The 21,866-nt window shown below is 48.2% G+C and overlaps 1 protein-coding gene across 3 annotated transcripts in view; it reads right to left on the reverse strand.

Annotated features, from left to right (window-relative positions):
- The window catches only part of GTF2I (general transcription factor IIi), a 127,028-nt gene that overhangs the window by 40,289 nt on the left and 64,873 nt on the right, over nt 1-21,866 (reverse strand). For all 3 annotated transcript variants that reach the window (XM_073574740.1, XM_073574735.1, XM_073574731.1), the window contains exons 17-20: nt 12,234-12,292; nt 12,024-12,095; nt 10,282-10,465; nt 8,233-8,291 (exon numbers count right to left, since the gene is read on the reverse strand). In XM_073574740.1, the coding sequence (XP_073430841.1) occupies nt 8,233-8,291; nt 10,282-10,465; nt 12,024-12,095; nt 12,234-12,292 (374 nt within the window). The remainder of the gene's footprint in view (nt 1-8,232; nt 8,292-10,281; nt 10,466-12,023; nt 12,096-12,233; nt 12,293-21,866) is intronic.

Here is a 21,866-nt window from a genome sequence, read left to right on the forward strand (position 1 = left end):
CGTCGGCGTACCATGTACGCCTGGGCCAGTCTGGAGCGATCAGAATGGTGGGAACACCCTCTTGTTTGATCTTCCTCAGGACTCTGGAGATCAGGGGGAGGGGTGGAAAAATGTACAGAAGCTGGAACTGGGTCCAGTCCTGAACCAGGGCATCTGCTCCGAGCGATCGCGAATCGCGCGTCCTGGCCATGAAATTGGGAACCTTGGCATTGAGATGGGATGCCATCAGATCCACGTCCGGGGTCCCCCAACGATGACAGATCTGACCGAAGACTTCGGGATGGAGAGACCATTCCCCAGAGTCCATTCCTTGTCGGCTGAGATAGTCGGCTTCCCAGTTGTCCACGCCCGGAATGTGGACCGCGGAGAGTACCGACCTTGCATCCTCCGCCCACTGTAGGATACGCGTTACTTCGGTCATCGCCTGGATGCTGCGGGTGCCACCTTGATGGTTCACGTATGCCACTGCTGTGGCATTGTCCGACTGTACTCTGATATGAAAGTCTGCCAGCAAGTGATGGAAGGCTTGCAACGCCAGGAAGATGGCCCGAATTTCCAGGATGTTGATGGGCATGGTCGATTCCCTTGGTGACCACCTGCCTTGCGCTCTGTGATGTAGGTGCACCGCGCCCCAACCCATAAGGCTTGCGTCGGTGGTCAAAACCTTCCATTGACCGGAAAGGATTTTCCCCTTGCAAGCGAGGTTGGCTTGAGCCACCAGTGCAGGGACCTCCTGGTGTTTGCTGATAACCGGAACTCCCTGTCGAGGGAGAACGGATTCCTGTCCCAGGACTTGAGGATGGCCAGTTGAAGGGGTCTGAGGTGAAACTGGGCAAATGGTACCGCCTCCATTGCTGCTGCCATCCTGCCAAGTACTCTCATGGTATACCGGAGAGATCTGGGGGACTTGCGGAGGAGTGTGTGAACTCCCAGACGGAGAGCCAGTGCCTTGTCCCTGGGGAGGATCACCAGACCCTTGGAGGTGTCGAATAGCATCCCCAGGAAGGTCAGAGACTGACTCGGGGTAGTCGAGGACTTCTGTAAATTGACTAACCATCCCAGGCGCGTCAGAGTGTCGATCGTGATCGAGACGTTGACCTCGCAGTCCTTGAGGGTGGAGGCCTTGATGAGAAGGTCGTCCAGGTATGGAACGACTACTATGCCTCTGGAGTGCAGAACATCCATGGTAGCTGCCATGACCTTTGTAAATGTTCTGGGGGCCGTGGCCAGACCGAACGGGAGGGCCACAAACTGATAATGGTCTTGGTTGATTGCGAATCTGAGAAACCTCTGATGGGCGGGAGCAATTGGTATATGCGTCCTGTATGTCTATGGAGGCAAGATATTCTCCTTTTTCCATAGACGCAACGATTGACCGGAGGGATTCCATGCGGAAGTGACGAACTCGAACGTACTTGTTGAGTTGCTTGAGGTCTAGTATGGGTCGGATGCTGCCTCCCTTCTTGGGCACCACGAACAGGTTGGAGTAGAACCCTCGGAAGCGCTCTTCTGCTGGGACTGGCACTATGACTCCTGCTCGCAGGAGGGAAGAAACCGCTTGACGGAAGGCCTGAGCTTTGAGCGGGGATTTTGGAGGGACAGATGGAAAAAACCTGTGCGGTGGGCTGGTAGTAAACTCGATTTTGTATCCTGAAGACACTATTTCCTTGACCCACTTGTCTTCTGTAATAGGCAGCCAGACCTGCTGAAAGAGTAGCAGTCGTCCGCCAACAAGTGGGGTGTCTTCGAGAGGGCATGAGTCAGGACGAGGGAAAAGTCTGAGGTTTTCCTCCTTTAGGTTTTGCCTGGCTTGCCTTTGATTGCCAGTTCCTGTCCGGCCTCTGTGCCGCCGTGTGTTGTCCCTGCGGGGGGAACGATTACGGTTTTGTGCTGGGCGTGAGACGGACCAGCCCGAAGAATTCCGAAAGGATCGGAAACGAGATTGATTACGCCTTTTAAACGTGCGTTGAGGGAGGGAAGTACTTTAGCCCCCGGTAGCATTGGATATCATTGTATCCAGCTTTTCACCGAAAAGACGGCCACTGAAGTACGGGAGATTTGTTAGGGACTTTTTTGAGGCCGCATCCGCTTTCCATTCTCTTAGCCAGAGAATACGCCGGATTGTAATGGCGTTTGATGCTATTCCCGCTATTCCTCTTGCAGAGTCCAACGCTGCAAGGACCATGTAATCTGCCACCACTGCAATTTGCACCGCCTGGTCCGCCATCTGAGGATTTGAAGCTTGAAGGCCCTTTTGCAATAGAGCAGCCCAAGCCATGATGGCCTTGGCTGCCCAGACTAAAGCAAATGCGGGAGCCAAAGAGGCACCTGCCGCTTCAAAGATTGAACGAGCCATGCGTTCGACTTGTCTGTCTGCCGTGTCCTTGAAGGTTGATCTGTCCGGCAGCGAGAGAAGCGTTTGTGCTGCCAGCCCAGAGACTGGAGGGTCCACTTCAGGCGGATCTGTCCAATCCTTGGTGTCTTTCTGTGGAAAGGGGTATTTTGCTTCCAAATACTTGCGATTGGCAAATTTTTTCTCAGGCTGCGAAAAATGCTTAGAAAGGATTTTTTGGAATTCCGGGTGATTAGGGAAGACCTTCGATGGTTTCTGAACACTTTCAAAGGAAATGTTGTGTTCTGGTGCTTCCGGGGTTGGATCTGAAATGTCCAGCACCCGAAGGATGGAAGAGACGATATCCTCAACTATCGCAGTATTGCTAGGGGGACTAGGGAGCAAAGCGTTCTCTGTTTCGTTATCTGAATTGGAGTCACATATGCCCTCTGAGTCCTGCGCATCGCTAAGGAGCTCCCTAGCGGGCGAACTAGAGCGGAGGTTTCCCGTAGTCTGGGATCATTGTGGAGATCCGCATTGTCCTTCTCTATCAGGGGACGGCCTCGGTGACCTGAGGCCACTGTGTCTTTCCCTGGAGGGGGAAGACCTATTGCTATGTGAGGACACAGCTGAACGCGACCTGTGGGTCCGCTTACGCCTCGAACTGTCGGAAGCGCCCTGATCATGAGACCGGACGTCCCTTTGCTGGGTAACGTTCATAGCGGAGACATGACCCTGCAGTAATGTGGAGGTCAGGTTATCTATAGACTGTGTCATAGACTGCGACATCTGCTCCGTTTTTTTGGGTACAGTCCCGGCAGTGCGGATACGTGCTGCCGCTGGGGAGAGTGGCCTTGCAGGCTGTGCAGACTGCATAAAAGCAGTCTTGCCTGGTTCTTTTCTTTGAGCCCGACATAGTACCTAGGCTGATTAATAGAGACCCTACAGGGGTATCTACGCAGAGGAAAAAGGAGTAGGAGAGCGCTATAGGTTATAGGAATTCACAGCTGAGTACCAAGGACCCAGCTGTGATCTTACCCCACCGGTGCTCCCCTTAGGTCCAGCGCTGATAAGCCCCATGTCCTGTGCCCCCCGGAGACTCTGTGCTGCCTTCCTCCAGGTGCAGCAAGATGGCCACCGGATTCTGAGGTGGAGAGGGAAGGGGGCGGAGAGCTGGAAAAGGGCACGCTGGGCCATGTAAAAGCGCGCCCTTCCTGCCTCGATCCGCCCCTTCTATGACACTGCAGTGTCATTTTCGTCATCCGGGGGGGCGTGCCAGGGGCGGGCCGGGGGGGCGGGGAAAAGGCGGCGGCTTCGGCTAGGCCGAAGCCGCGGTCTAAATTAGAGGCCTGATGCCCAGGAGGGCTCCAGAGCGGCGCGGTAGTCCGGGAGGGGGTCGGATTTGCACCGGACCCCCCCAGAATGGGCGACTGGCTAGCGGTGGGGGCAGCAGTGCTAGCGGTTCCTGTGTGGGGGGTCCCTGGAGCGCCATGGAGCCACTGCTGCTGCAGAGGCAGGGGCGCAGAAAGCCCTGTCTCTGCTGTGCCACGTCTGCCTGCACCCTCCCCCGGCCCCAGCAGGATCCCACAGCTGGGCTGGGGTCCCTGGTGCAGAATGCTGTCTGTACTCCGACCCTACCTGCAGCGTCTCAACCTAATGCCCCCTGCGGGGGATTAGGGAGGGTGCGTCTGTCACCGTCAGGGGGTCTTCATCCTTGCCTCAACCTCAACCCAGACCCTGAAGGGGGTTGGGGAAGGAGGGGGGGGTCTCAACTTCAGACCAGTACCCGAGGGACTGGGGAAGGAGCGACATGGGGGACCGCCATCTCTACTTCAACTGGGCACCCCTAAAAAGGGGGCCAAGGAAGGAGCCATGCCGGGAGTCTCGCTGGAGACCCACTTTTCTTCATCTGTTCCGACGAAAGGAAAAAAAGAAAAAAAAGGTGTGCCTCCTTGCGACACTAAGCAAAAACTGGAGAAGGCTGACGCCGTCCAGGGGTGTATACTGCAGAGGAGGAGCCAAAGTTAATCTTTTTCAGATTATGCATAGTGTCGCCTCCTAGTGGACAGCAGCATAACACCCACGGTTCTGTGTCCCCCAATAAGGCGACAGAGTAAGTTAGGGTTAGTTAAGGGGGTTTAGGGTTAGGGTTAGGGTCAGGGTTAGGGTTAAGTATGGTTTGGTTAAGGGTTAGGGTCAGGGTTAGGGTTAAGTATGGTTTGGTTAAGGGTTAGGGTCAGGGTCAGGGTTAAGGTTAAGTATGGTTTGGTTAAGGGTTAGGGTCAGGGTTAGGGTCAGGGTCAGGGTTAGGGTTAAGTATGGTTTGGTTAAGGGTTAGGGTCAGGGTTAGGGTTAAGTATGGTTTGGTTAAGGGTTAGGGTCAGGGTTAGGGTTAAGTATGGTTTGGTTAAGGGTTAGGGTCAGGGTTAGGGTCAGGGTTAGGGTTAAGTATGGTTTGGTTAAGGGTTAGGGTTAGGGTTAGGGTCAGGGTTAGGGTTAAGGTTAAGTATGGTTTGGTTAAGGGTTAGGGTCAGGGTTAGGGTTAGGGTTAAGTATGGTTTGGTTTAGGGTCAGGGTTAGGGTCAGGGTTAAGGTTAAGTATGGTTTGGTTAAGGGTTAGGGTCAGGGTTAGGGTTAAGTATGGTTTGGTTAAGGGTTAGGGTTAGGGTCAGGGTTAGGGTTAGGGTCAGGGTTAGGGTTAAGTATGGTTTGGTTAAGGGTTAGGGTCAGGGTTAAGTATGGTTTGGTTAAGGGTTAGGGTCAGGGTTAGGGTTAAGTATGGTTTGGTTAAGGGTTAGGGTTAGGGTCAGGGTTAGGGTTAGGGTCAGGGTTAGTAAAGTCATGGTTTGGGTTAGTGTGAGTGGCCACCTAATGTTGGAAAAAAACGCAAACGCGGTAAAAACGCACTAAAAACGCATACAAACGCTTAAAAACGCTGCGTTTTTTTCATGCATGCTCATAAAAATGCTTGAAAAAAACGCAGCAGTTGTATGCTTTTGTATGCGTTTTTCAATGCGTTTTTTTGCGGGAAAAACGCGCTGCAAAAAAAAGCAAGTGTGAAACAGGCCTTAGAGCCACGCGGCTCTTAGATACCCGCTGTTTACCTTGGATACCAGCTTACTCGCTGGTCCTGAACGCTGGTGAGTCGGTCTATGTGACAGCTCACCAGCGATCAGCTATGTCCCAGCGATCCCATCCACGTTGGATCGTTGGTGGGATCGCTGGGACATTGAAGTGTGTAACTGGGCATTAAGTCACTCACACTTTTTTTTAAAATTTCTCCTGCTGTTGTGTAAATAGAACAGACTACAGGTAGAAATGATAGGCAATTAGCAAGAAAACCCCTATAAAGGATTGGTTCTGCAGGGGGTGACCACAGACCGTTTCTCTGTTCTCATCCTTTGTAGCCGTTTTTTGGTCACTTTTGCATTTTATCATTGCTCTCACCCCTAGAGGTACTGTGTAGTAGCACAAAGTGTTGTCTACAACCCACAGACGTTGCTCAGGTAGTGCAGCTCATCCAGGATGGCACATCAATGCGAGATTTGGCAAGTAGGGTAGCTGTGTCTGTCAGCACAGTGTCCAGAGAATGGAGCAAATACCAGGAGACAGGCCAGTACACCAGGTGATGTGGAGGGGACCGTAGGAGGACAACAACCCAGCAGCAGGACCGCTACCTCCTCCTTTGTGCAAGGAGGAACAGAAAGAGTGCCAGAGCCCTGAAAAATGACCACCAGCAGGCCACTAACATCTATGTCTCTGCTCAAACTGCCAGAAACAGACTCCATGAGGGTGGTATGAGGGTCCGATGTCCACAAGTGGGTGTTGAGCTTACAGACCAACACAGGACATTTGCCAGAGAACACCAAGATTGGCAGATTTGACATTGGTGACCTGTGCTCTTCATGGATGAGAGCAGGTTCACACTGAGCACATGTGACAGAGTTTTGAGACGCCATGGAGAACGTTCTGCTGCCTGCAACATTCTCTAGCATGACCGGTTTGGCAGTGTGTCAGTTATGGTGTGGGAAGGCATTTCCTTGGGGGCCCGCACAGCCCTCCATGTGATAGCAAGAGGTACCCTGACTGCTATTAGGTTCCCGGGATGAGATCCTCAGACCCATTATGAGACCATAAGTAGGTGCTGTGGGCCCTAGGTTCCTTCTAATGCATGACAATGCTAGACCTCTTGTGGCTGAAGTGTGTCAGTAGTTCTGGTATGATGAAGACATTATTAATATGGACTGGCCTGCCTGTTCCCCAGACTTGAATACAATTGAGTACATCTGGGACATCATGTCTCGTTCCATCCACCAATGCCACGTTGCACCACAGACTGTCCAGGAGCTGACTGATGCTTTAATCCAGGTCTATGAGAAGAACTCTCAGGATAACATCAGCCGCCTCATCAGGAGCATGCCCAGGAGTTGTAGGGAGGTCATACATGAACGTGGAGGCCACACACAGCACTGAGCATCATTTCCTTGTCTTGAGGCATTTTCAATGAAGTTGGATTAGCCTGTAATTTGATTTTCCACTTTGATTTTGAGTATCATTCCAAATCCAGACCTCCATGGGATAGTATTCTGGTTTTATTGTGCTCAACGCACTCCATTATGTAATGAATAAAGATTTGCAACTGGAATATTTTATTCAATGATATCTAGGATGTGGTATTTTAGTACTCTCTTTATTTTATTTTTTTGAGCAGTGTATATATCAAATAAGAGACACTGAGATTGTTATATATATATATATATATATATATATATATATATATATATCACATAAGAGATAATGAGACTACTGTAAACATTATACAAGAGACACCAAGACTGCTGTATACATCATATAGGATACACTGAGACTGTTGTATACATTACATGGCATATACTGAGACTTCTGTATATGCATCACAAAAGAGACACAGACTGCAGTATACATCAGAAGGAGACACTGAGACTGAAGTATATAAATCACATAGCACACACTGAGACTATTGTATATACATCACATAGGAGACACTGAGCCCGCTGTGTATACATCAAATAGGAAAGACTGCTGCTGTATAAATCACGTAGGCGGAGTGCAGAGCATGTTATCTCGGCTCACAAATGTAATTCAGCGTTACGTGCACCACGGTGGCATTCATCAATGAACGATGCATGTGTGAGCTCAACAAAAAAAAGGAAAAGGACTGGCAGCCCAATCACTGCAGCCCACGAGGTATCTGCTTAAGGGCTGGACCAAATGACTTTGAGAGCCGTAAACAGCAAACTGGCCAGAGGTTCTCCAACCCAATTATAACATTTACCTTTAACATGTTTGTCTATAATTTTCTTTCCAATAACCCGAGATGACTCTCTCCATAACTTTGTTTTGGTCCATGTTCAGTGTGGTAAACATCATGATACCAAACAGCACTGTGACTACTTTTCACCCTTGAAATAGGCAGACTAACTGATTACAAGTTTGTAGACACCTGTGTTGCTAATTACAAGACACACCTGAGTTTAACATGCCTTTATGGTCAAATTATTGTCATTCTTTTCTAGAGGTACCATCATTTTTGTCCAGGACATTTTCATTATTTTTTTAAATTAATTTTCTACTGAATCGCAATTTAAAAGCAATGCCTGATTTTCATCAGGTGATATTTTATAAATTTAAATATTTTTTTCTGAAAAAAATGTTTGGTTTATTGATTTTGTTTTTTTGGGCGGAGGGGGGGGGATTTTCTTTTTTTATGCATTAAAGTGCATTGAACCTTAGAAGATGTGGTAGCTTTTGACAATCGTAGGTCCATATGAGGGAAGGGTTAACAAATATGATAACATATAACTTTGCAATCACAGAGTGAAAGCGACAAAGTGAAACGCATTCATGCAAGATTTCCTTACCTCCCACATTGATTTTACTGACAAGCTCAGGAGGCAGGTAAGGTGCTAAAAGCTGTGGCCTGTTATTGGAAAACAGCATGGTCATTAAATACAAACAAGAAATTTACAACTAAAATCTTTACAATATTTTATTTGGGAAACAATTACATAAAATGACTGACTATTAGCCAAACGAACTCTGATAATTAGCCAGGTCCGAGAGCTCAACCTTTCGGGCAGAGAGTTCAGACTCATCCTGCCAAGAAGTTGTTTAAACCTTTTAATGCTAAGGCTAGTTTCACATTTGCGCTTTACAGCGCTGCGACGGCCTGCGCACGACCGCCGCTAAGCCCCGCCCCCTGCCCGCCCCATCCGGTCATCGCCTCCTACTAGCGCACATGGGCGCTTGCGATCTGCGCACCCTATCTTTAGCATAGGGTGCGCAGATCGTGCGCTAGCAGGATTTTGCCGTGCGCTGTGCACTTTTGAAGGTGCGCCCGTGTGCGCCAAACGCAGCATGTTGCATTTCGGCGCGCACGGCGCACCTTCAAAAGTGCGCAGAGCACGGCAAAATCCTGCTAGCGCACGGCCAGTGCACGATCTGCGCACCCTATGCTAAAGATAGGGTGCGCAGATCGCAAGCACCCATGTGCGCTAGTAGGAGGCGATGACCGGATGGGGCGGGCAGGGAGCCGGCAGGGGGCGGGGCTTAGCGGCGGCCGTGCGCAGGCCGTCGCAGCGCTATATAGCGCAAATGTGAAACTAGCCTAATCTGTCATCGGGTTTTTGTTACTCCATCAGATAGCAGCATCACATAGCTGAGACCAGGGCCGGACTGGCCATCTAGCAATTCTGACAAATGCCAGAAGGGCCTGTCTGGTCGTGGGCTGCTTTACTTGCTACTTTGTTAACAGAATCCATGTCTAAAGACACCCATACTGACAAGAGTTGTGACGGAGCACAAAGTCGCTGACTCTGTCACTTACCCCAGTAGGCCACGGGTATCATTAGAAATATTGGCATTGTAGTAAATCTTGCTTTCCTCCATCCAGGGTAATATTAGTAATATATTCCATCTGGTGCTTGGGGACGGAGACAGCATGGCCCTGTGTGATTTCAAATGCCAGGGCTGAATTTCAGCCCTAGTCCACACCTGGCAGAGACACCTTGATTCCAACAATGGATCACTTACTGGGCTGCTTGCTGTAAGTTTTATACATCTTAGTTTTATCTCCTGCAAATCTACCAGTTCTCTGAATGCTGAGCTCTTTATAAACTTGTCTACACCACTGATTGGCAGCTCTCTGTGCATAGGCAGAAAGCTTCTGATAAGCGGTGGGGGTGGTTTTATATAGAGCTCATGAATATGGAGGATTACATGGAAATAGGTTTACTAGTTCTCTAGTGAAAATTTCCAGGTTATAAAATGGCGATTTTAGCAAAACTACAGCAAGCAGCCTAGTAAGTGATACATCGCTGGAAAGAGAGTCTATGTCTATACACTATATTACTCTCAAGATTAAATAGCAAAAACTTGTTGGCAGAATTCCTTTAATAAAGCCAGTAGCATGTGACAAAAGCATAAAAACAGAAGTAAAGATATCCTAATGTGACAGGGGATAGTACAGTTAAAGAATAATAGTTCAAGTGTATCTCTGCCCACCGAGACCAGCCTGACCGTGATTTCAATGATATATTGCTTATTGAGCTGCTTGCTGCGGTTTCAATAAAATCACTGTTTTATCTGCAGCTACCATTTCTATGAATGCTGAGCACTATATAGTCCGCTATTGATTGATGGCTTTCCGTGTACAATGTGTATAGGCACAAAGTTGTGAATCAATGATGGTGGTTGGTCAATACAGAGTTCATGAATATGGAGAACTACATGGCAGAAGGTTTACTAGTGATAATCTCCTGCTGAGAATGTGATTTTATCCAAAGTACACAAAATTACCAAGTAAGTGACACATCAATGGAATCGAGATCTTTGCCCCTACATCATGGTACTCTCAGATTACGTGGCAAAAAATGTGGTAATTACAATTTATCAACAAATAAATTACTCACTTCTTAACAACAAACTTGATCTTGGCACTTCCTCTCACAATCCTCTCTAGCCGAGGGATTCCAAACCATGTGGGGCTCCGAAATGGAATTCCTTCTGGCAATCCTTCTACATAAAGCAATTCTGGGTTCGTTTCAAACACTGGATAGGGGACTTTTACTTCTTCTGAGAGTCCCAATGCTTGTGCTGAAATCAGAGAAAAGGAGGAAAAATAAGAATCTTGGATACATTCACTGTACTTCTTAAACTACCAATAATATTACTACTTGTAGAACACCCTCATACATTACTAGGTCAGAAACTAACGATGGCATTAAAATGTCACAATATAAGACATTTGTCCAAACAATGACCACAACCCTAGAATATGCTTACAATGTCCATCACACAGACCAGATTACCCCCTTGACAATCATCCAAGGCTGGAGCTTTCCAGGCTTTCTGCATCCATGGTGGAGATATCTACCATTAGTCAGAATTACGATGTGATACACACTCTGTTCCATATTACCCTTAGGTAAAACATATGAGCTGTTCAACTGCACCTTAAAACCGCTGATGATGCCCATGATTGGCTACAGTGGTCAGGTCATCTGACCACTGCAGGCAATTACAAGCCTTAGAACGCTTAGGTGACCAAAAAATGGGAGACCAATGATTTCTGCCCCAATAGAGACTTCTGGAGTAGCTTTTTCAGAAACAACAGGGAAATTGATGCAAATTCGTTTTTCCTCTTGTAACGAGTGTGGTTCAGGAGCATATTCACCTTTTAATATGTACTAAATAATTTTTTGATTTTATTTAACCCCTTCATGACCAAGCCTATTTTGACCTTAATGAACAGGCCATTTTTTGCAATTCTGACCAGTGTCCCTTTATGAGGTAATAACTCAGGAATGCTTCAATGGATCCTAGCGATTCTGAGAATGTTTTTTTGCGACATATTGGGCTTCATGATAGTGGTACAGAACTTCGTCCTGTTGAGACCCAATCAGCAATGAAAAATTATGGCTGTTCCAGCTCCTTAAAACTGTTGGTGAGCTGGCTTTTTCTCTTTTTTTGTACTTGTTTTACTTAACACTGAAATAGATTTATGAATATATTGAGAGAGAGAGAGAATTTTTCAGCCGCCAGAACAGAGTTTAGGGTTAAATTTGCGGCTGAGTGAAGTCTTTTGGGCATGCGCAGTGAGAAATGCGTATCCGGCCGCCCGAAAAAACGTTGCATGGTCCGTTCGGGCATGTCGGCGGACATCGAAATTTTGACGGATCCGCAAAAAAAAAACGGATCCAACGGATGGCCATCCGTCAAGATCCGCCGGGATTTTGACTGATGGACACAAACGGATGTGTGAAACAGGAATAACAGAAGAATTAATGCTGAGCTTTAAAGTTCTACTACTACTACAGTTGCGCTGTTAAGCAGAACTGTCACTCAAGGAGGAAAGGCCGCCCTACCAGAAACCAAGTAGTAAGGAGACGGCAGTGCTCTGAGCTACTCAAGAGACAACTTGAAAATTACTTTATAAAATCAAACTTGATTGAATTAACCCGACACTATCACTTTTACAGGTATCTGATGCATTTAACCAACAGACATATGGAGTGTTTACTGTTAGCTTTATTATGTTACTTACTATTATTTTCATTAATGTGTTCTCTCTTCCCATATTCTGCCACCATGTCAATGACCGATTACTAGTAATAGCAATAATGACAAAAAAAATTAATGACCCACTGCTTACCAAATTTTGTGTTAAAGATTTCTTCAGCTTGTTTCCTTAATTTAGTAATTCTAACATTCCAGTCTTCTTTTGCTAGAAAAGAGACACACAAAGTGCCCGGTGTATTTCCAATATAACATTTGATGAGAATTAAATAGAGAAAACAATAGAAGCTGAGAAGAAATGTCTCTGCTCATATAACAACTAAGAATTTAGTCTTATCATATTTACCTCCTGAGTTTGTTCGATTCTGAGCGGATTCTGAGGTTGTCTGTGTTAAAAGCTCCGGTCTGTTAAGGGGAACAAGAAGAATCAAAAAAAAATTAAAACAGTAATTTAACATACATTGTTCATGTTCAGAATACTTCATTTGCAAAACTTAATTTCAAGAGAAATAACTGAAAAGACATTTCAAGAGATAATGCTGTCAAATGAACAAAAATATAAAATCAGAAACTTTCTGCTATGAAAATTTTTGACACAACATTTCAAATCAAAGTCACTTCAGATAATACAACGTTATCACTGATCTTTAGGCTTCATTTTCTATCTAATATATATCTGTCTTGTATTAAATACCATTCAAATTGACATCAATATCCCCACACAGAAACTGTATTAAATTATTTCAGTGTCAGACACTGGATCTCAGAATTCAAGGGAATCTGCCACCTCATTTTCGGCTTATCAGATAAAAATATCATTGTATTGAGTGTTTTCTATACATTTCCCACCTATTTTTGAATTCCCCTAACTCCCCACAGTAAGGTAGACCTGTCATTCAAGGTTGGGGACACTCGCTTGGCAGCCAAATAATCATGTCCGGCATGGGTTTTCCATAAAACAAATAACAATCCATGCGGTTTTATTCAGACATCATAAACCCACAGCAGCAACATAAAGTTCATATAATCAGCATAGCGTTCATGACAAAGCTTCCCTCTGTTATCCCTGTGGTCACACAGGTTACGCAATGTCCAGTACTCAGGCTCTTCAGCCTCACAGATATCTCACCCCATCAGGGTTACCTTCTCATAGCTGCTTCAGCTCACTGCAGGCGTTCATTCCTTCTCCCTGGAAACTGTCAGACACTTGCAGCCATTACTCACAGCATTCACGTGCTGTCAGGCAGGAAGTCCCATCTCCCAGCGGGACCTTCCACAACGGACCAACCGGGTCCAAGCATTCACTCATGTGACCTACCCTACCTTATATGGTCCGTAGCCACGCCCACCGGGTCACATGGCTATGACCTCATCACAGGTCCTACAAGCATTCATACATTCTTTACTATGGCGTTCCAGCTACACCCCTGTGTGGATTTGTAGGTAGCTCTCCCTAACCCATTGGCACGAAACCTCAGCAGTATCACTGCTGATCAACACATACACAAGCCTTCATCCCGAGGCCACCCACCTTGAGATACATTACGATCAATCAGCATCCTACTCCTATCAGGACACTGGAAATGCTTATACGCCTGTCCTGGGACACCCACACAGCGCCCCCTAGCGCACACAGTGGTCACTATACCACATACCTCCCCCCTCTGTTCAAACTTGTGGGGTTGAACACACATTACCCCAGGATCTCACGACCGGGCACTCATTACACCTTGCCCCACAGGTCGAGAGAACCGTCTTCGTCCGTCATACAGCCTCATCTCTACGTTAGGTCTCTCCCGCCCCCAGCGGTCAGAATATCGGCCCTGATCTTTGGCCCTCCAGTCACAGTCTGCGTCATCAGACACTGTTTAGTCACCACACTCCTTTCTCTCACTGACTGGCTCTTCTGGTTGGTGCGGTCATAAGTCTTATTCGAGCCTATTGTCTGGCATGAGTCTGACCCATTCAGCGTCTCACAGGAACTAAGGTCTCTCAGCCTCGTACGGCCCGTCGAACTGCCACTTGCTGACATTCTTCGGCCACCTGCCATGTCACTACTTCGGGTCCTTACATCTTGGGTTGAAGGCGACCGCCACCTGGTGTTCCGTACCTCTTTATTGATCCGCAGATGGTACAGTCTCAACTGCTCAATCTCTTGCAGGTACCCCACTCGATACTCCAAGAGCATCCGAAAGTTTCTCAGGCTTTCCACGGAGCCAACCACCATGATGGGAATCCTACCCTCTTCACTGGATACCTGGTTTTCATCATCAGGAGGGATCCTCACCCTCACCACACCGGAGATATTTACAAGGTCTTGCATTACCTTCCCGAGTCTTCCAATAATTCTCCCAATCAGACCTTTGGGTACCGGAATCACATCTTTCCGCAAACCCAGCCGATCCATAGCCTCCCTTGCTAACTCTAGGCATTGAGCAGCTTTCATATTACTCCGCCTGACCAACTGTTTGGCGAGGAGACATTGTAGATGCATCTCTTTCAGGACACCTACTCGGTTTGTTGTATCTTCCCTGGCTGATATTACCACCAACTGCCGAGTCTCAGGTGCCCAGTGCACCTTACACACTTTGACGGCTTCCTTAAAAGCCTCATGCATACCTTCCTCAGCACAGGCTTCTTGCATGTCCTCTGGTACCTCAATCACAGACTTGAAGGTCGTGGTCTTGCTCTCTTCTTGGACAGAAGGCTCTGGCTTTACCACGGACACTTCCCTCACTACAGCCGACCCATCCGGATGACTGTCTTCTTCAGCTCTTTGCTCACCAACTTCACGAAATCTCATCTCTTCACGACCCTCTGCCAAGGAGGGCACTGGCAGCTCCGTCCCACCACCAGTCGGACCCAGCCGCTGTACATCTACGTCCAAGCTCTTCTCCCACAGAAGACCTTTTACTACTTCTCTGAGTTCTTCCATCTCTTTCCTAAGGGTCTTGTTCATGTTTTGCCACGTTGACAGTTGACTTCTGAGCTCAGAGACTTCTTTCCCTAGCTCTTCTATTCTGTGCTCCCTTTCTCTCTCAGAGCCACAGTCACCCCCAGAGTCTGAGTTACCCAGACCTGCCGAGTCATCCCTCCAGTTACCCATTAACCGTGTGAATACTTCAGCCGTCTTATCAATCAGGTCAACGTCAGTCCTGTCAAAAGACATCAGGTCCGTCCGTCAGGCAGACGTACCCCTTCTTCCGGTCAGTTCTACTTCTGACCTGTCCACTTTAGGAGGCGTCACCGCCTCAGTGTCTGCTGGCCCCACAGTCGAAACGTCTCCATCGTCCGACCATACGTCATCAAACAAAACAAAGTCCCGACCCCTCTCCAAGGCATACACTGTCACGTGGTATCCCACCCCCTTGGCACTCACCACCTTTGGTCTCCTCAAACATTACTCTGTCTACTGCGTGTTTACAGCGAATCCTGACGTTTTTCTCGGTCAGAGAGAAAACGAGAGGAGTTCCTGTCAGAGTCACCTGACTCTGAGTCCAACCGTCCAGAGACTACTTCTCAGTGCAACATCACGGTACACACCTGCGGCCCGTCATTATCTGGAAAGACTGTCCCCGATTCTTCAAAAGTGATACACACACACACTGCGGTTCCCCACCACCAGTCGGACCCAGCCGCTGTACATCTACGTCCAAGCTCTTCTCCCACAGAAGACCTTTTACTACTTCTCTGAGTTCTTCCATCTCTTTCCTAAGGGTCTTGTTCATGTTTTGCCACGTTGACAGTTGACTTCTGAGCTCAGAGACTTCTTTCCCTAGCTCTTCTATTCTGTGCTCCCTTTCTCTCTCAGAGCCACAGTCACCCCCAGAGTCTGAGTTACCCAGACCTGCCGAGTCATCCCTCCAGTTACCCATTAACCGTGTGAATACTTCAGCCGTCTTATCAATCAGGTCAACGTCAGTCCTGTCAAAAGACATCAGGTCCGTCCGTCAGGCAGACGTACCCCTTCTTCCGGTCAGTTCTACTTCTGACCTGTCCACTTTAGGAGGCGTCACCGCCTCAGTGTCTGCTGGCCCCACAGTCGAAACGTCTCCATCGTCCGACCATACGTCATCAAACAAAACAAAGTCCCGACCCCTCTCCAAGGCATACACTGTCACGTGGTATCCCACCCCCTTGGCACTCACCACCTTTGGTCTCCTCAAACATTACTCTGTCTACTGCGTGTTTACAGCGAATCCTGACGTTTTTCTCGGTCAGAGAGAAAACGAGAGGAGTTCCTGTCAGAGTCACCTGACTCTGAGTCCAACCGTCCAGAGACTACTTCTCAGTGCAACATCACGGTACACACCTGCGGCCCGTCATTATCTGGAAAGACTGTCCCCGATTCTTCAAAAGTGATACACACACACACTGCGGTTCCCCAGACCATTGCACTGAGGCAACCAGTGCTGCCATTTCCTGAACCACCCTGATTTGGGTCACCCCCCCCCCTCTCTGGGACTGCACCCACTTTTGGGCTACCACCCTGGTTTGGGTCACCGCCCCCCTCTGGGACTCCACCCCCTTTTGGGTTACCACCCCGATTTGGGACTCCACCCCCTTTTGGGCTACAACCCCGATTTGGGCCACCACCCTCTTTCGGGATTTTCCCATGTCCGTTCTACAGTCATGGCCAAAAGTTTTGAGAATGGCACAAATATTATATTTTCACATGATCTGCTGGCCTCTGGTTTTTATGTGTGTTTGTCAGATGTTTTTATCACATACAGAAATATAATTGCAATCATATAATGAGTAGCAAAAGGTTATATTGACAGTTAGAATGAGTTAATGCAGCAAGTCAATATTTGCAGTGTTGACCCTTCTTCTTCAGGACCTCAGCAATTCTCCCTGGCATGCTCTCAATCAACTTCTGGATCAAATCCTGACTGATAGCAGTCCATTCTTGCAAAATCAATGCTTTTATTTTGTCTGAATTTGAAGGTTTTTGTTTGTCCACCCGTCTCTTGATGATTGACCACAAGTTCTCAATGGGATTAAGATCTGGGGAGTTTCCAGGCCATGGTCCCAAAATCTCTATGTTTTGTTCCCTGAGCCATTTAGTTATCACCTTTGCTTTATGGCAAGGTGCTCCATCATGTTGAAAAAGGCATTGTTGATCGCCAAACTGCTCTTGGACGGTTGGGAGAAGTTGCTCTTGGAGGACATTCTGGTACCATTCTTTATTCATGGCTGTGTTTTTAGGCAAGACTGAGAGAGCCCATTCCCTTGGCTGAGAAGCAACCCCACACATGAATGGTTTCAGGATGCTTGACATTTGGCATGAGACAAGACTGGTGGTAGCGTTCACCTGGTCTTCTCCGAATAAGCCGTTTTCCAGATGTCCCAAACAATCGAAAAGGGGATTCATCAGAGAAAATGACTTTACCCCAGTCCTCAGCAGTCCACTCCCTGTACCTCTTGCAGAATATCAGTCTGTCCATGATGTTTTTCCTGGACAGAAGTAGCTTCTTTGCTGCCCTCCTTGAGACCAGGCCTTGCTCCAAGAGTCTCCGCATCACAGTGCGTGCAGATGCACTCACACCTGCCTGCTGCCATTCCTGAGCAAGCTCTGCACTGCTGGTAGCCCGATCCCGCAGCTGAAACACTTAAGAGACGGTCCTGGCGCTTGCTGGTCTTTCTTAGGCGCCCTGGAGCCTTTTTGGCAACAAGGGAACCTCTCTCCTTGAAGTTCTTGATGATGCGATAGATTGTTGACTGAGGTGCAATCTTTCTAGCTGCGATACTCTTCCCTTTTAGGCCATTTTTGTGCAGTGCAATGATGACTGCACGTGTTTCTTTAGAGATAACCATGGTTAACAGAAGAGAAACAATGATGCCAAGCACCAGCCTCCTTTTAAAGTGTCCAGTGGTGTCATTCTTACTTAATCATGACAGATTGATCTCCAGCCCTGTCCTCATCAACACCCACACCTGTGTTAATGGAGCAATCACTGAAACGATGTTAGCTGGTCCTTTTAAGGCAGGGCTGCAATGATGTTGAAATGTGTTTTGGGGGATAAAGTTCATTTTCTAGGCAAATATTGACTTTGCAAGTAATTGCTGTTAAGCTGATCACTCTTTACAACATTCTGGAGTATATGCAAATTGCCATTAGAAAAAAATGAAGCAGTAGACTTTGTAAAAATTAATATTTGTGTCATTCTCAAAACTTTTGGCCATGACTGTACAGGTCTTCTTAGACTACAGTTCACACAACACAGTTTATGTCTCTTTTACGATACCACACAAGTCCTTGCTGGCACTACCACAACTCCTGCTGTCACCGATCTCCGACACCTCTGGCTGCCATTCACACACAGCTGCTGGTGTCCCCTTCGTAACCCTGCCGAGTTACAGGAAGCAGCTTGTCCCCTTCGTAACCCCACCGAGTTACAGCAAGCCGCTTGTCCCCTTCGTAACCCCGCCGAGTTACAGCAAGCCACTTGTCACCTTCGTAACCCCGCCGAGTTACAGCAAGCCGCTTGTCACCTTCTTGACCCCCACTGAGCCACCGCAGACTGACTTGAAAGGGAAAAGAAAAAAAAACACATGCAACACAAAACTCACACGATCCTGTCTGTGTGCTCTTCAGGACGTCCGTCTCCTCTCCTGAGACCGTTCAACACACAGGGCGCACCGGGTGCTATTCAGAGAGCCGACCGTCCTCCCAGGGTTTCCCAACACACTGGCCTCACCAGGTCCAGGGGATCGGCAGGTGCTATTCAGGACATCCTTCTCCACCTGAGACTGTCCAACACTTACGCCACACCAGGTCCAAGGTCATACCACATGCTCCAGGGAGTTGATTCTTCTCCTAGAATCTCCCAACACTGACTCTCCGGGACCTTCCTCACTGAACTCTCCAGGTACACAGTCTTTATCACTGACCCAGGTCAGTACAACACGAACACCTGTCCGTTACCTGTGTCGGCCACACAAGTCCTCGGGTACCTCATATCCACAGAGGCACCCTATCACAATCCACAGCATTTCTCTGACCCCGGTCAGCACATCACACGGCTTTCACGACCGTCACCTGCCGGCCGCGCAGGTTCACGGACCCCTCTACCGCAGAGGTGTCCTATAAGTCTTTTCCACTGACCCCGGTCAGTATATCACACGGCTTTCAAGACCGTCAGCCCTACTAGCTTAGCGTTGCCTGCACTGCACCATGTGCTTAGAAAACCGTTGCCCTTAGCAACCGAATTTTGCAGTCCTCTTCCGTTGCTCCTAGCAACAAGGCTACAACACTGCCAGCATTCTCCACCAATTGTAAGGTAGCGCTGTCATTCAAGGTTGGGGACACTCGCTTGGCAGCCAAATAATCATGTCCGGCACGGGTTGAAAACCATTACGGGTTTTCCATAAAACAATAACAATCCATGCGGTTTATTCAGGCATCATCAACCCAATGTAGCAACATAAAGTTCATATAATCAGCATAGAGTTCATGACAGAGCTTCCCTCTGTTATCCCTGTGGTCACACAGGTTACGTAATGTCCAGTACTCAGGCTCTTCAGCCTCACAGATATCTCACCCCATCAGGGTTACCTTCTCATAGCTGCTTCAGCTCACTGCAGGCGTTCATTCCCTCTCCCTGAGAACTGTCACACGCTTGCAGCCATTACTCACAGCATTCACGTGCTGTCAGGCAGGAAGCCCCATCTCCCAGCGGGACCTTCCACAAAGGACCAACCGGGTCCAAGCATTCACTCATGTGACCTACCCTGGCCACCTTATATGGTCCGTAGCCACGCCCACAGTCACATGGCTATGACCTCATCACAGGTCCTACAAGAATTCATACATTCTTTACTATGGCGTTCTAGCCACACCCCTGGGTGGATTTGTAGGTAGCTCTCCCTAACCCATTGGCACGAAACCTCAGCAGTATCACTGCTGATCAACACATACACAAGCCTTCATCCCGAGGCCACCGACCTTGAGATACATTACGATCATTTAGCATCCTACTCCTATCAGGACACTGGAAATGCTTATACGCCTGTCCTGGGACACCCACACAGCGCCCCCTAGCGGACACAGTGGTCACTATACCACACCATGTATCACCCAAAAATACCTTTTTTCTTTCACCCACGCTGTATGTAAATTAGTTGGGTCCAGTCTGATGGGCAGTGTTTTTGCTCCTTCCCTCCACCCCTCCTTGGCCGCTGTACGCAATATTTCAGGTAATTTCCGTAGTTCTCGTCCATATTTCGCGCGTGCGCATTGCAATCTCCACTCACGTGTGCGCAGTATGCTTTGCCCAACTGCAGGCAAAGCTGAAAAGCATTAGTGCGCATGCGCCGGTGAACTACTGTATGTCCTGGAACACAGAAATGGCAGCAAAATACTTTCGGGACATAGTACTTCCGGCACATGTAAACTTCTTTTTTCCGGCTTTGCCCGCAGTTGGGAAAAGCATACTGTGCATCTGCGAGTGGAGATTGCAATGCGCACGCGCAAAATATGGGTGAGAACTACGGAAATATTGCGTACAGCGGTCAAGGAGGGGTGGAGGGACAGAGCAAAAACACCACCCATCGGACCAGAACCAACTAATTTACATACAGCGCGGGTGAAAGAAAAAAAGGTATTTTTGGATGATACATGGGGAGTCAGAGGAATTCAAAACTAGGTGGCAAATGTATAGAAAACACTCAATACAATATTTTTATCTGATAAGCCGAGGTGACAGATTCCCTTTCAGCCGTGTTTGTGTGACTATGAAACGCTGCAGCGTTAAAGCCACCATGGAATCAAGTTAGGCATGCGGAGGGCATGTATAGGGAGGGCCGCTTGTTCAACAAGTCTCATGTGCAGATAGATTGGTGTAGGTGTAAGCCCTTCATATACACTAGATGGCTGAACAATGGTCCGGCTGACTGTTCGGTTAGCAGCCATCTCCCCCAAACACAGGAGCACTCGCTCGGCTAAGCACTTCTGTGCTCTATAAATGAGCCACTGCTAGCCATGTCTGGTGACAGCTTATTCTAGTCAGAGCAAAAGAATCGGCAATCCGAAATTGAACATGGTGGATCCTTAACTCCCCCAACAATTTATTGTCACAGCTCCCCTACACATTAGATTATTAGCTGAAGTCATTGTTAAAGTCGGATTCATTCGACATTATTCTAATGTGAATAGGGGGCTTAAGACTAGAGATGAGCGAATCTGTTCGGATTCGGTTCCGAATACGATCGGAATCAAATTTTGTTTTTGCAATATTCGTCGAACACAGACGAACGTCATTAGAGTAAATGGGAGTCGAAATTCCCAAATATGTTCGGAACCGATCATGAGACACACATTCGGCACGAATATTGTTTGAATATGGCTCGAATATGTCAAAATCAGATTCGGGGACAAAATCCAAACAAATTTGCTCATCTTTACTTAAGACTTGTGATCATGGACACTGGGTTTAGATCACAGCAAGGCAGTATATTTGTCTAGAAAACACTGATGATGAGCTGTGTACACAGTTCTCAAAGAATTACTTTTGGGTGCGTATAAGGCCGGTTTCACATTAGCGCTTTTTAAGCGCACGCACGGCCGGGGGTAGCTCCGCCCCCGAGCCGGCTCTCTGCCCGGCGTGCCCGCCCCTTGCTTGTAGCGCCGCCTCCTAGCGCACAGCGGCGCCTGCGATCGGCGCACCCTATCTTTAGCATAGGGTGCGCAGATCGTGCGCAGGCCGTGCGCTAGTTGCGCTTTGACCTGCGCTGCGCACTTTTGACGGTGCGCCATAATCAAACTTTTCGGATTTTGGCGCGCATGGCGCACCGTCAAAAGTGCGCAGCGCAGGTCAAAGCGCAACTAGCGCACGGCCTGTGCACGATCTGCGCACCCTATGCTAAAGATAGGGTGCGCCGATCGCAGGCGCCGCTGTGCGCTAGGAGGCGGCGCTACAAGCAAGGGGCGGGCACGCCGGGCAGAGAGCCGGCTCGGGGGCGGAGCTACCCCCGGCCG

The sequence above is a fragment of the Dendrobates tinctorius genome, unplaced genomic scaffold (genome assembly GCF_039654945.1).
Source record: "Dendrobates tinctorius isolate UK_male_01 unplaced genomic scaffold, ASM3965494v1 ptg000007l, whole genome shotgun sequence".
Lineage (NCBI taxonomy): Eukaryota > Metazoa > Chordata > Amphibia > Anura > Dendrobatidae > Dendrobates > Dendrobates tinctorius.